Here is a 14,870-nt window from a genome sequence, read left to right on the forward strand (position 1 = left end):
AAAAAGATTTCATTTGCTAATCAAGAAAATTCCAGTAAGATATTAAAAATTAAGAAACAATTACAGAAAATAATTTCTACTTTAAAATCTGTACTCAAATTGTATGACAAGCTTTTTGGCTTTTTTGGGTTCATATCTGACATATAACAACTGTTCTTGGTATCTAAAATAAGAAAAGACAATGAAGGTTAAAAATTATATTATTTTACATTTTTAATTTGCTAAGGTTGGAAAAGTAAATAAAAAACTTCAAGTGTTACCTGTATCGTGGATCATTAATGATCATTTTCATAGCTTGTTCCCATGAAGCATTAGATGGTACCCGCTGAAAACCATTTAATGACAAAATTAAAATTCTGCAAATATTGTAAAAGTCATACACCAGGAAATAAAGTATAATACTGCAAACATCAAGCACTTCCCTTTACTCAAGTTTGAAAGAGGTCTAATAATTTCTTATTGAACCAAGGCAAACCTGGGTAATATACATATAGACTAAAAAGAAAACTTAAACTGATATTTAACAGAGCAAGAATACTTTTCTTAAGACCCTTGGTTAAAAGAGAAACTATTTTTATGAATAAAAAACATTATATTAAATAGAGAGGTAGAATGTGCTGTGTAGTACACTGTACACAAAATATTCTTCAAAAAAAGGCAAATTTTGTTCATTTTTGCTTACAACAGTTTATGAAATTACTATTTTCAACAAAGGCATCAAGGTACTGACTGCATTAAACAGTAACTTCATTTATTAGATAATTATTGTATGTCACATAAAAATCTTTAGTACCTTTTCTTTCAATAATTCTTTAAATGCTTGCTTTGCCTCTTCCTTTGTATTCCAAGTATAGGTTTTCTTTGTTGGTTGGCTTTCCTCCTCTTCTTTTTTGGGAGTAAAACTAGAGGGAAATTCAAACATTGTATTTATAATTTAAGTATAAACATTTGCCTCACTTGGAAAAACAAGGTTTTCATTATTTGTTTGATATTGAGGTTAAATTTTACAATTTTAGAATGAAGTCTCCTATATGAATCCTACACACTTACCTAAACATAAAGACATAAAGGTAATATAATTTTTTCCTGAAACATTCAGTTATTAGGACCTTGCATGACGGCTTCTAAAAGAAACAATTACACTAAAACATTAGTTCCACTAGTCCACAAATGAATACTCTTAAATGGTCTATAAAACTTACCCAGTGTCTTCATTTCAGTGCCTTAATAAGTAAGGATTTGGGCAGTGTGCATGAATATAAAAAAAGATGCTGAGGATCTAAATCAGAATGGGAATACTACAACTCATGCACCAAATCTAGCCCATTGCCTGTTTCTGTAAATAGTTTTACTCATGAGTTTATATATTGTTATGGCTTATTGTGTGCTATCATAGCAGAACTACATCATTGTGACAGAATTTATGATCCACAAAACTGAAAGTATTTACTCTGTGATAATTTACAAAAAAAAGTATGCCAAACACTGACCTCAAACAAAAAGAATTAACATATCCAAGAATTATCAACTGTACTAGTCTGGGGGTCTTTATGAAAAGGTCATATAATCCCTTCCTATATAAAGGGGAAAAAAATGCAGAAAACCAAAACTAAGTAGAAAACTTAGGGGAAGATACTGGAGCAAATACTAACAACCACAAAAAATATATTCACACCCTCTGAGTCAAGTAACCTTACTTCGGGAAATTTATTTAAAATCATCAGAAATAGTATAAAGGGCCCAGTCAAAAATTAACAGCTATAAATGGTCTATACTACAGTAATTAAAATAAAAAGATTATAATGACTCAGGCACTTAAAGAAATACTAGAAAGAAAATAAGCAGGAAATAACTGTTCATTGCTAAAATTACGAGAAACAAATTACTGTAGAAAAAAATAAAGGATAAAAAAGATGTAAAAAAAATACCATCCCCCAAAGCTTAAATGTCTATCAAAACACTGAAATTTATTTATATGTAAATAATAAAATAATATGCCATCATTCAACATGATGGGGTATCTTTAAAATGTAAAAGACATCAGATACAGGTTTAATATACATATATAAAATGCATGTATTTTTAAATGCGCAGAGAAAGGGCAGAAGGAGAGCGTCTGGCAGGTTCAGTTCAAAGAGCATGCAACTCTTGATCTTGGGTTGTGAGTTAGAGCCCCATGTTGGGTGTAGAGATTATTAAAATAATAAAACAGGAGTGCGTCAGTGGCTCAGTTGATTGAGCATCCGACTCTTGCTTTCGGTTCAGGTCATGATCTCAGGATCTTGAGATGGAGCTCCAAGCTGGGCTCTGGGCTCAGAGGGGAGTTTGCTTTCGCTCTCCCTTTACCCTCCTCTCCTGCACGAGTGTGTGCGCTCTCTCTCTCAAATAAATAAATCTTTAATAAAAGAAAACTTAAAAAAAAATAAAAATAAAAAAGGACCGAAGGATATAAGTAAAATGTTACTCTTTTATGCCTTCAAATATACCATTAGATTCCTTTTTCAACTTCTAAACAGAAAAAATTATAAAGCTATTTTCAACTTTGGGAAATGTACATAAAAATCTAAAAAAGTATATTTACAAGAAGGAGTTGGGAGATGAAATCAACATGCTTAAATATTAAGATGGGTGATCATGTTTGGAATTTGACACCATGGTTAACATTTTTTTAAAAATATATGTGGACATCATTAAAGCCAGGAAGCATGGCTCAAGGTTACTTTTTTATCTATATAAAGCACAGCCATATGAAATATGACCAGATGATAGGGAACACAAGTACATGTGAACTATAAACTGACAGATGCAGCTGTTTTGCCATATTAAAAAGTTGTAGCAATTTAATTACAGTAACAGTTTTCCTTCTACATCCTACTAAATATTTTTGTCTACTTAATTTTTGCTTCTATTTGTTCAACATCAAACTATAGCACTTCCTTTCAGGGCTGTGCTAAGTCATATTTGAGACTGTCCGCAAAATAAAGTAATACTAATCCTGTATTTAAAATTTTGTTATTTTAATAATCATGGCTTTTTTGCACTAGTTTTGATTTAAAATTACAGCACCACAACTGACGTATCTTGATTACTAAGGTGCTTGGTACCCCCCTCTAAATTTGTGCCTCACCCTCGATCTCTGAATTCTGCTTCCTAAAACTTGAGGATTAGTTTTTCAACAGTTTAAGAGCATGACCTCACAAAATTCAGCTTTGATAATGATTCATTATCTAAAGGCTCATGTTTTGATTCACACAAAAATTTTGAACACTCAATGGCCACCATGTAAACTGGCAATTTCTTGCATTAATGAGGTCTGGTACTGATTTGCAAAACACAAGTCACTGAACTTACTCAGCTACAGTTTCCTGCTTAGCTGTTTCTTCTCCAGTGTTACTGGATACTTCCATACTCTGTTCCTGAACAGCAGGAGTACTAGTAAGTTGTGCTTGTTCTTCAGTTGAAATTGTCACTGTATTCTCGTTATCTACAACAGTAGCAACAATCGAAGTAACTTCTGGCTCAGGAACCACTGGCCCAGTTCCACCGACAGTGTTTGAAGCAGAGGTGGAGGCACTGGCATTGGCTGCGGCAGCGGCGGCAGCAGCGGCGGCGGCGGCAGCAACGACGGCGGCAGCGGCTTCTGCAGCAGCCATGGTGCTCATGGTGGTCGGAATTTCTGTTGTAGGAACCGGGGCTGTTGATGTTGTGGTGCACTCCTCTTGCTTACTATGTATTAAAAAACAACAAAAACCGGGTCATCTCCTTAAGTAATAATCAGAAAGCCAAACAATACTAGTTTTTATCATAAAATCAAGTGAGTAAGAGAAACTACAAAAGGGAGAAAGGCAATGTGGCAAACTATTAAGCCATTTGAAAAGATGAAAAACACAGAATGACCCTGGATTACTTTGATTTAACTGAGCAAACATTCAGGTTAATACAGGATAGGGACTCATGCAACACTCTGCACTTCCAAAAGTCCAATAATTGTTTTTGTTCACAAAATGCCCTACTATCAGACTGTATTATACATCATAAAATTTGGCCTATATCATAAATTTCTATAAGAACTTTAAATTTTATCCATTTCATATATTAAAAGGGAAACCTGAATACAGGAAGACATATATACTTCATCCATTCCCAAATTAAATCAAACCAAATTTTGAACTTTTCTACAACACAGCCTTCTTAATTCAAAGGATGCAATCCAAACTCCAACAATCACTGTCTAGTAAAGTGTCATTTGTATATCTTGAGTAAATATCCTTCTCCTGCCCCCAATCTCCAAAGACATCAAACCATCAGGCCCAACATGTTAAATACTATTTATACTATAAAGCAAATAGTTAAAACAAGAATGCTATATACAGGAGATACCAAATTTATAAATTGTACTGATGCCCAAAATTGCTTACCTGCTTTCTTCAGCTTTGATCATTGCTATTAAAGAGAAAAAAGCAAAGTTACATATGACATGGATTTTAAATACAATCACTGAAAACAAACATTAAAGGGAGATAAAGAGAAGTTTCATACAGTAAGATTTAATTTACCATCCAAAAAACAAACTTTTTCAGAGCAAATTCTTGCTCCAAAGTTGCAGAGTAGCAATTAAAGAATGAAGACAAATTTAAACAACAGCAGTTTTTAGGAAAGTTTCTCTGCACACTGCTACTTTCCCAAAGGCTGCTGGCTATTGCAAAAACTCTCTGAAAATATCTGTATAATTCTGGATTAAAACACTATTTTCCCCAAGGGTAAAACTAATTGGTTTTTTCCCTAAGATACCAAATTCAAAATGAGACCAAATTCATATCATGAAATTCCAGCACAATATACTAGCATTGACAGGTAGATAGATATACACACCAACTGTTTTATACTAGGGTTATATCAGAAATGAGCTTGATATTTCTTACACGAATAAAATGGGAATCTACCTATCTACAATATTATTATTAGCCAATGCTAGTATAGAAATTTAAAGACCTTTAAAGATTTGCATTCAATATTTCAGCTTTTATTCCAATTAAATTTTTCTTTATGGGTAACAAAAATATTCAGCATCTTTGATAGGGAATGAGGTGGTCCACGTAAGTGGTAACAAAGCTGAACTTTATGAAAGTATTTTAAAAACTTATCCCCCTTTAATGGAAACCATTTCTGAAAATATGTTTAGGATGTCTGACAAAACATACTAAAGGAGTCATCATTACTAACATATTTTTCAGATACAATGATGATCTAAGCTAATTATGTGACACAAGAAAAAGGTAAGTAGACTTAAGACCACAGTTCTTCTGGGAAAGTTTTATTCTCTGTACTGTCAGATGTCATTCCACACTGCAGACTACTTTATTAGCTCCATTTCTAAAATCTACTGCTTCTAAACCAATAATTTATGATACCAGATTCTATTAGAAGTGAGAGTAAAAGAACTAAATTTTCAATTCTCACTCCAATCTCTGCTATTTGAAGAACTGGGTTTCATATTAGGTAGTATTTCCAGATTCTCAGGGGTATTCTGAACAGTTGAGGATAATGAAAAATACTCCCTCTGTAAGTAAAGCATGGCATTTTGTTTAATTCTCCCATAACATAAAGGCTATTTTGCAATGCTAAAATAATATCAGCATTAAATGTATAGTCTGATAATAAAAAAATTTAAACTGAACTCAAGGCTCTCTGCTATCTGCTATATGGGTTAAGTCACATATTGCATGTATGTACCAACACACACAGTTGTATTTAGAATTATTGTACATGATGTCCTTATTCAATTTTCCAATGGTAAATTTTTTTAAATCAAAGTATAATTTTAAAAGTTACAAGCTCATTTATAATATAACCCTTTAATGAATTTTTAATTAGAGGTTTCTCACTGCAGATTTATCCAATCATGGTTAGTGAACATTAGTAACATACTTTAAAAATGTTAAATAATGACAGAAAATGAATTATCAAAGCAGCTCACCATGCAGGTTTGATTTTGTAATAAGACTTCCAGCAACAATGGTATTCTGGTATCCTAGTTTCAGTGGAATCAAATCAAATAAAAATCTATTTAAAATCTATAGAACTGATATCTAGAGCAACAAGAAAATAAGAGCCCATAAAACTGTTACACCATTTAAAATGTTCTAATCATTTTTAAAAATAAGACCTGTGTTTGAACAATCCTATTTATGAAGGATTGTTTCAATGTGAATGATATAGATATGTAAAAAATTAACATTAAAAATTATTTTTTTCTGTGTTACCTTCAAGATCCTCAAGTTCTTTAGGTTTGGCCCAGCGGGATTCTTTTGTTTGAGAATTATAATAGTAAGGCTTTCCAGAGTCAGATTTGTATTCCTTCCAGGGACATTTAGATAAAAGTTGCTAAAGGGAAATAGAAATCCTCAGTAATGTATTTAGCATCACTAATCATTCACACTACTGTTTCACTAAATATTATCAATATGTACAAATCAAATGCTTTTAAGAGAAGCCACCAATTATAGAATACTTAGTAGGTGATATTATTTAAAATATTATTTAATCTTTGCAGTAATACTGTAACATCCATACTATTATTTCAAATTTATACTGTTACTTACAGAAAGTAACTTAAGATAATACACCTAATTAAGGGGCAGAGGCAAGATTCAAAACCAGGTCTAAGTAAATTTCAAATCTTATTTGCTGGTGCCATTTACACCGCCATCATAGGTGAAATTTATCATATGCATTTCACAGACTTCTCAAATACTAACAAAAGTAGGAAAAACATAAAAACTGGGAAAAAGCAAAATCTGGTTTACCCATGCTTAATATCAGTTTTATGGCTAATAATTTATTAAACTTACGTGAACTATCTTATGTAAGGAAACAGTAAGTATGATATACTTAAAACCTAATATATAAAACTGGTTAGCGTGGCATGAGAATGCTACGGAAAACTCCTATTTAGACGGTGTCTTAGTGATGATATTTAAGGAAGAAATAACTGCCTATATCAGTACTGGGATAAAAAAAAATTAGTCTATGCCAACCTCCCATCCCAAGTACTGCTGTGCATATTAGTGTGGTGGCCTGGAAAATATTTTTATATCCTCAAATTCCTTAATTAAGAGGGAGAAAATAAAGATATGCTGCCAACTTGGAAAAATCTCCAAGTGTGGCTTGAAATGCCAGATCAACTCTTACTTAGGACTCCAGAGTTCCTAATTAAACCATTTGCAATAAAGTTTACTCAGTTTAGTCCTTCAATCTAATTACCACACTGTATATTGTGAATGATAAAATTTGCAACACAAAAAGAAATACACATACTTTCAGGGGCTTTTTTCACAAAGACAATTTCCCACTCTAACAGAAGGATACTTATATTTTTAATTTAATTCCATCTCCATTACCCCAAACTCACTGGAAATGTTTAAGAATTCACTGGAAGACATTTGCAATCACCTAGGTTTGCTATAAAGGGAAAACAGTTTAAAATGTGATTTTAGGGATGCCTGGGTGGCTCAGTCGGTTAAGTGTCTGCCTTTGGCTCAGGTCATGATCCCAGCATCTTGGGATCAAGTCCCGCACCAGGCTCCTTGCTCAGCGGGGAGCCTGCTTCTCCCTCTCCCTGCTGCTCCCCCCCTTGTGCACGTGCACTCTTTCTCTGACAAATAAAATCTTTAAATAAATAAATTTTAAAAATGTGAATTTAAAGAACAGAGCACAGAGAGTCCTTTTGCTCTTCCAATTTATTCTTTAATCCTTCTTAATTTGATGCCACCTGATAAAGTTTACTGAGCAGGGGCAGAAATCAGTAAACAAAATTGGTTTGCCTTCTAACAATCACCAATAAAATCCTAAGAAAAACATGACTCAATCTATTTAACAATCCCTAATTTTAAAGCCTCAAACTTTTACCTCAGCAGGTGTTTTCAGATCATCTGGTTTCTCCCAAGTAGACTGTTTTGTTTCAGTATTGTAGTAGTAAGTCCTTCCATCAGGTGATTTATGCTCGGTCCACATTGATTTCTAAAGAAAAAAATTACAAAAAGATTTCAATTATTTAACAGTGCTATGACACTGAATATCAGTTTTCGTTAGTTTCATTAACAATATATGAAGAAATTAAAAGTATAAAAATAGGCATACTTTTCACAGTTTAAGTCATTTAGAATAATTTATCAATGCAAGTAGTAGGGAGGTAACTGAAAAATAGACTTAAAAGTATTTCAAAAGTGGCATGGATCTCTCTCTTCTACAAAGTATCTCAGAAGTTTAAGGATAGGAATGTTTCTCTTAAGAATGGTAATTTTCTAACTAACATACAAAAGACAATCTATGTGCAACATAGGTTATCTTAGCTATGCCTTATAGCTAAAATATATGAAGCAGATGCTATTGTTGTATAGGTGGCTTGATCATGATCTCAACAACGTGAATTCAGAGAATATTTACATCAAGTTAGACAAAGTTCTAGACTGACATGCCATAAAGATGCAGCTGTCAAAACTACAAAGGATGGGTTTTGGATGATACTCAAAATTTAACAATCAAGGTGAAATTTAACAGGGATAAAATGTGAATCCAAATGCCTCAACACAAGATGGGTGAGAAAGTTTTATGTGACACTAGTTTGATATAGAATATAAATCCACTCTTGGACCCAGAAGAACTACTAGGAACCTACTAAAAGTTGCTAGTAAAACTTCAGGCATCAATAAATATGATGCCTCAAATAAATGCTGGTTAAGAGTTTACAAGGTTCCCATACATATATACATAAAATAATTAAGAGGGTAGGAAGAAACTTGGAGAGGTGATAGGTGTCTGTGGTCTTGGTGGTGATAGTTTCTCAGGTATGCATTTATTCCCCAAATCATCTGGTTGTACACATTAAGCATGTACAGTTTTATAAGTCAATCATATCCTTAATAAAGAAGTTGTTTAAAAAAAGTAATTTTACAAGGAATCATGAATGAATTAATTACTGAATGAGATCAAAGGTATTAAGTCCAGTTCCAGGTACCAGATTATTTAGATAATAACAAAGTAGGCTTGAAAGAGTGATTAGAGAAGATCTATATCACATTTCTTCAAATCTAAGACAAAACACTGTAAATATCTCTAAAAAAGAAAAAGTAAAATCATCTTCGAACTATCACATGCTTTTTAACTTACATTTCTGAAAGATATATTCTTAGACACTGATTTTTATCACAATTCAGTTTTTTGAATAAAAAGAAAGGCAAATAGAATAGAGTTCAGCTGTTCTTTAAACTTCATATTGAGACCATTTTGTGTATGAGAGCTGCCGACATCCATTATATTCCACACAATATCATCCCCTTTGCTATCAAAAATATTGGTAATGCAGCATTAAAACAAACACAAAAAACTAAAAACGACCAGTACTTGTTCTTAACTATCTTCTGTCCATACTTAAAGGTGACCTTTTTTTCTTCCTTATTAACTTTATTGTGAAATAGCACATACCTACTTTTGATTTCTGCTTTGGGAATGTGGCTCAACACATATCATTTCATTGCTTTTTCTACTCTCACCATAATCATTTTATTCCTAAGCTGGTAAGAGTGCTATGCCATTACTTCTAGAACTTTCTTTCAAGCCACTAACATTCATTCTTCTGATGCTGGCACTTTTTGTTGTTCAATCATGCACAACTAAGCCATAACTGCTGTCTGGAGAATGGAGATCGTAAGACACAATGGATTACAAGATGAATCTCAATTTCAGACATGTTCAATGGTCAAAGCAAATATGCTAAGTGATTTAAGGAACATTTGCAAAAGGTGGGGATGGAGAACAAGAAAAGGGGACTTAAGAACACAAATGTGATTTTCAGACAAGTAGATGAGGAAGATGATTATTTTCTAAAACTTCTGAGAAGAAAATTAGAGTTAATGTGAAGGAATTTTAAATAGCCATTAGAATTCAAAGACAAAACTTGATAAAATTTGAGCTGTTTGATAAGAAAATGTTTATCTCTTCTTATACAGATTAAGTCCTCTCACATCACTATTTACAAAATGGAATCTGCATGGTATAGAAAGATAGTTCAAAAAGTATATTAAATTCTTTAACTTGTTCTAGCACTGTGTGCAGGATAGGACAACTACAATCTCTCTGGAGGAAACATTATAGTAACTGCTGGAAAATATTTGGCTTGCTGCCACTTTAACATCTAACCAAAAGGTGATGTGATTTAGAGATACATGAAAGCTTCAACTGTATGAGTATTGCTTCATTTGGCAAATTAAATCCTGCTAAGGTAGACAGAGGTTTATATTTCTTTCATATTAAAAAAAAAAGGGGGGGGCGCCTGGGTGGCTCAGTTAGTTAAGCAACTGCCTTCGGCTCAGGTCATGATCCTGGAGTCCCGAGATCGAGTTCCGCATCAGGCTCCCTGCTCAGCAGGGAGTCTGCTTCTCCCTTTCCCCCCTCTTGTGCTCTCTCTCTCAAATAAAATCTTTAAAAAAAAAAAAAAAAAAAGAACTCAGTAGCATCTCAGGACTGCACTAAAAAGGAATCTCTTAAGTTCCAAAATTATATTTAAATTTCCCAAGTAACATCTGCTAAAGGGCATTCAGAAAAGAGGAAGTTCACCAGAAATAAACTCATGAAAAAATGGAATTAAAAAGGGACAAGGTACATTTGACCAAATAATAGGGATAAAGAGGAGAAATGTACAAACCAGTAAAACAAACAATAAAGCAATTTAGTATTCACTAGCTATTATTTTATTTAAGCCTTACAACTAACTACACTGCAAAGCAGCATGAACACTATCCCCATTTTTCAAATAAGAAAACCAAGGTTTAGGAGGGTTAATAACCCGCTCATAGTAATTCAGGAAGTAAATAAAACTAGAAATAATTCAAATTTTCTTCTAAAGATCAGGTTTTACCCACACAAATGCTGTGTGAAGGATACTATATTCATAACAGTCTACTGGTCAATAAGGACACATAAACTCCTGATCTACCAATGAGTGGTAAGCATTGTGCTAATTAATTGCTTTGCATCAATTCTCAAATTAATTCTTTTAATAATCCCGCCAGGTAGATACTATTTATTATCTCCACTTTATAAGAAGAGAAAAAGGAACACAAGAAAGTACAGGAACATGCCCAAGGTAACACAGCTGGCTAGTGAGTTCATTACAACATTGTCCTGCCCCACCCACTAAGGTCCTATTGAAGAGCAATGCTCCAACACTTTGCATTACGAGAAACAGAATCATTTCAAATAGGAATATAAATTCTGTACTAATGCCTTTAACTAATATACCAAATCTACTTATAGAAGTCAATTCTGGAGAAAAATGATTTATCTGATAAATTTTTGTTCCTTTTCCTTAAATGTATCTAATTTGCAACTTAAAGTAAAACTGTATCTTGTTTCTGGCCAAAACTAGTAATATTTTAGAAGAAAAATTTAAAAACAAATGTATCTTGAATGTTGAATATAAGATGCAGAATGGCATAAGATGTTAATGGGTATGTCAATAATTAACAACTGTAAAGATGTCGTCATAGGATAAAACATGACTTAGGCAAGTATTTACTAAATATGGAGAACAGCAGAGTCTATTTGAAAACTTATTTTCCTAAAAATTACTATTTTTTTAAAAAACACAAGACCTTTCAGAGCAATAAACAAATGCCGCCTATCAAATACTTAGACTGCCCTTGCATAATCAGAGAAAACCTAACAAAGAACCTTACAATGTTCTGTAGTAACGTGTAATTCAGATGTGTATTCTGAATGGGTCAAAACCAGGACATAGCATTTAACCGTAAGTTATTTGCTTTGAGGACTTGTAGGAACAATTAAGATAATCCTTGCACTGGAGCTTTAGAATTACTCTGCACTTATGTCACAGATGACAGACTTCCCCAAATTATTGTTATTACTGTGACAGTTACTGTAAACACAAATGGCAGTTCTGGGTAATAAACCAAAAGTCAGCATTTTCACAAATGATAAAGTGGAAGCATAAATTTGCAAAGTAAGACATTAAAAAACTATCATCCTTAATATACAAAAATCTACTACAATCAACAAGACAATCTTATGGGAAAATAAACACAACCATTAACAGAACTTAATACAGATAATATAATTAGATATTCAACTTCATTAGTAAATTAAGGAAGCATACATTAAATGAAAACTTTTTGTTCTTCAGGTCAGTGACAGTTAAAGACTTAGTATAAAATGTTAAAAGGATGTGAAGAAATGTGCACTGTCACACTAGTGTTTGGAATGGAATTGGTATTGGTTCGCTGCCAATTTATTGGTTCTCATCAAAACTGAAAATGCAAATAAACAAAAGAAAAAGAGATGCAAACAACCTCTTGATGCTGATATTTCACTCCACAAAATCTCATTTATATAGTTGCAAAGACGTACAAGAATGTTCTCCACAGGATTACTTGTAATAAGGAAAAATTAGAGATGATTCAATATCCACCCACAGGAAAACCATTCAATTAGGGTCCATTTATACTGTAGATTTATCTTATGGAGATCTGTTTTTTAATATAACAGAAAACGTCTAAGATGCAGTTTGAAATACAAAGTGAGACACTGTGATATAGCAGCAAAATATATACAGAAAATTTTTAAAAGAAAAAAAAGACTTGATAAAAGGAAAAAAAGCATATATATATTTACCAAGACAACTAATATACTTTTCAGATATCAAGAAGCTAGTCAGCAATTGGGCTGTGAATAAATTCAATACTCAAACTATATAAACATATGTACATCGGGTAAACATTTATACATACGAGTATTTCTGTAGTAACGTGTAAGTTCAACTGAATGAAACCAAAAAAACATGACTAAATCTAAACACTAAATAGGTAGAAAAATTCTAAATAAGGAACTACTCTAAATAAGGGAAATTAATAAAAAGCCAAAATATAAGATTAGAATTAAGGAAGAACATAATCACGAATTTACAACCAATTCCCAAAATCTAGAGGAAATCATTTCCTCAGACTATTATAATTCATCCTAGAAGAAACACATCATACATGAATATTCCAATTACTGTAGAAGCAACTGAAAGATACCCAACCAGATTAATTTCATAGCAGAACACCACATAAGCTTTAAAGAACACAGAATTACAATGTCCTTGTTTCAGGTCATAGGAAAAGATGAAAAGCTCTTTATTAATAATAAAACTCAAAAGAAGAGGTATCAAAAAAGAAAAGCAGGTAATGTTACTTATGAATATAAATCTTAAAAACTTAAATATAACATTAGCCAGGAGAATCCTGCAATGTATATACTCTGACCAAGTAGAACTGATTGTAGCAGTGCTGGAGTGGTTTAATATTGGGAAATCTATAAGAAAGAAATTATTTCTAATAACAAACTGAAAAAAAAAAAAAATCACAGGAGCACACCAATACACTTGGTATGATCAAATCACATCCTGAAAATTATGATGGCTTGGAAGTGTTAAAAAAATAAAAACAAAAATCTTAGAAACAACAAAAAGAAAAACCTAAATGATAAAGGGCAACTTACTGAAAACTAATAAAAATTATTCTAAGGCCACTCCCATTAAAATCATGACCAAAAGGTGAGTCTACAATCACTGTATTTCAACAAACATGTAATAGCAATAAAATGAAATAACTGGTGTATCTGGGAAAGAGATAAATTCTTTTATCTTTATTGCTAAAGATTCAAGTGAAACCTAGTTGAAATTAAAAAAAAAAAAAAAAGAGTATAATAGACCTGGATCTAAGATAAATATACAAAAATCTTTGAATTGACAATAACTAGCTTGCAATAAAAATGTGAAAAAAAGCCTATTTAGGGCGCCTGGGTGGCTCAGTTGGTTAAGTGACTGCCTTCGGCTCAGGTCATGATCCCAGGGTCCTGGGATCGAGCCCCACATCGGGCTCCCTGCTCAGCGGGAGCCTGCTTCTCCCTCTCCCTCTGCCTGCTGCTCTGCCTACTTGTGCTCTCTCTGTCAAATAAATAAATCTTAGACAAAAAAATCAAGTTTTTAGAAGGTAAAATAAACTGTAATGAAAACGAGGGACTTACATATGGATAAAAAGTTAGCAGACCAAAAACTTAATCTGAATGTACATGCATTTAGTAATTTAGCCTTGAAATGCACAGCAACAGAAAAATACAAGGAGAAAAAGATGACATCTTTTCAAGCTAAAGACTTTAAGACATTCCTCTTTTTAGGTAGATCAAACATGAAAAATATGCCAAGATATAACAGAATAGCAAAATAACTTTAAATTAAAAGCACACAAAATTATCCCCAAAAAGTGATCTTAAAATAGACATAAGTGAAGCTTTAATAAAATGTAAACATTTCAGACTGTGCTTTTTTTCCCCCTTGCTTTCTGATAATATGCAAAAAAGTTTACTTTATTTCAAAAAAAAAAAAAAAAAAAAAAAGTCACCCAAAGGCATGATTCATGAAAGAAGAACTGACAGACTGGACTTCGTTAAAAACTTCTGTTCTGCCAAAGACACAGTAAAAAAAATGAAAAAACAAGCCACAAATTGGGAGAAAAAATCTGCAAAAGACACATCCGATAAAAAACTGTTATCCACAATATTACAAAGACCTCTTTAAACTTAACATGAAGAATATGAACAATCCAGGAGCACATGGGTGGCTCAGTGGGTTAAGTGTCCGACATGTGATTTTGGCTCAGGTCATGATCTCAGGGTTTTAAGATCAAGTCCTGCACTGGGCTCCGTGCTGGGTGTGAAGCCTGCTTAAGAGTCTCTTCTCCCTCTCCCCACCTTTCTCTCTCTCTCTCTCTAAAAAAAAAGAATATCAACAACCCAATTAAGAAATGATCAAAAGA

At 32.8% G+C, this 14,870-nt stretch overlaps 1 protein-coding gene across 10 annotated transcripts in view; it reads right to left on the reverse strand.

Annotated features, from left to right (window-relative positions):
• Positions 1 to 14,870, reverse strand: part of PRPF40A (pre-mRNA processing factor 40 homolog A) — a 56,216-nt gene that overhangs the window by 15,099 nt on the left and 26,247 nt on the right. For 6 of the 10 annotated variants that reach the window (XM_045868841.3, XM_045868845.3, XM_045868842.3 and 3 more), the window contains exons 6-12: positions 7,909 to 8,019; positions 6,264 to 6,384; positions 5,978 to 6,031; positions 4,419 to 4,443; positions 3,352 to 3,726; positions 794 to 902; positions 261 to 325 (exon numbers count right to left, since the gene is read on the reverse strand). In XM_045868841.3, coding sequence (XP_045724797.1) covers positions 261 to 325; positions 794 to 902; positions 3,352 to 3,726; positions 4,419 to 4,443; positions 5,978 to 6,031; positions 6,264 to 6,384; positions 7,909 to 8,019 — 860 coding nt within the window. The remainder of the gene's footprint in view (positions 1 to 260; positions 326 to 793; positions 903 to 3,351; positions 3,727 to 4,418; positions 4,444 to 5,977; positions 6,032 to 6,263; positions 6,385 to 7,908; positions 8,020 to 14,870) is intronic. The other 4 variants (XM_054506215.2, XM_045868847.3, XM_045868844.3 and 1 more) reach the window with 1 other exon arrangement.

This window comes from Mirounga angustirostris, unplaced genomic scaffold, assembly GCF_029215605.1.
Source record: "Mirounga angustirostris isolate CCGP_5_RB_7025 unplaced genomic scaffold, mMirAng1.0.hap1 SCAF_3, whole genome shotgun sequence".
Taxonomy (NCBI): Eukaryota; Metazoa; Chordata; class Mammalia; order Carnivora; family Phocidae; genus Mirounga; species Mirounga angustirostris.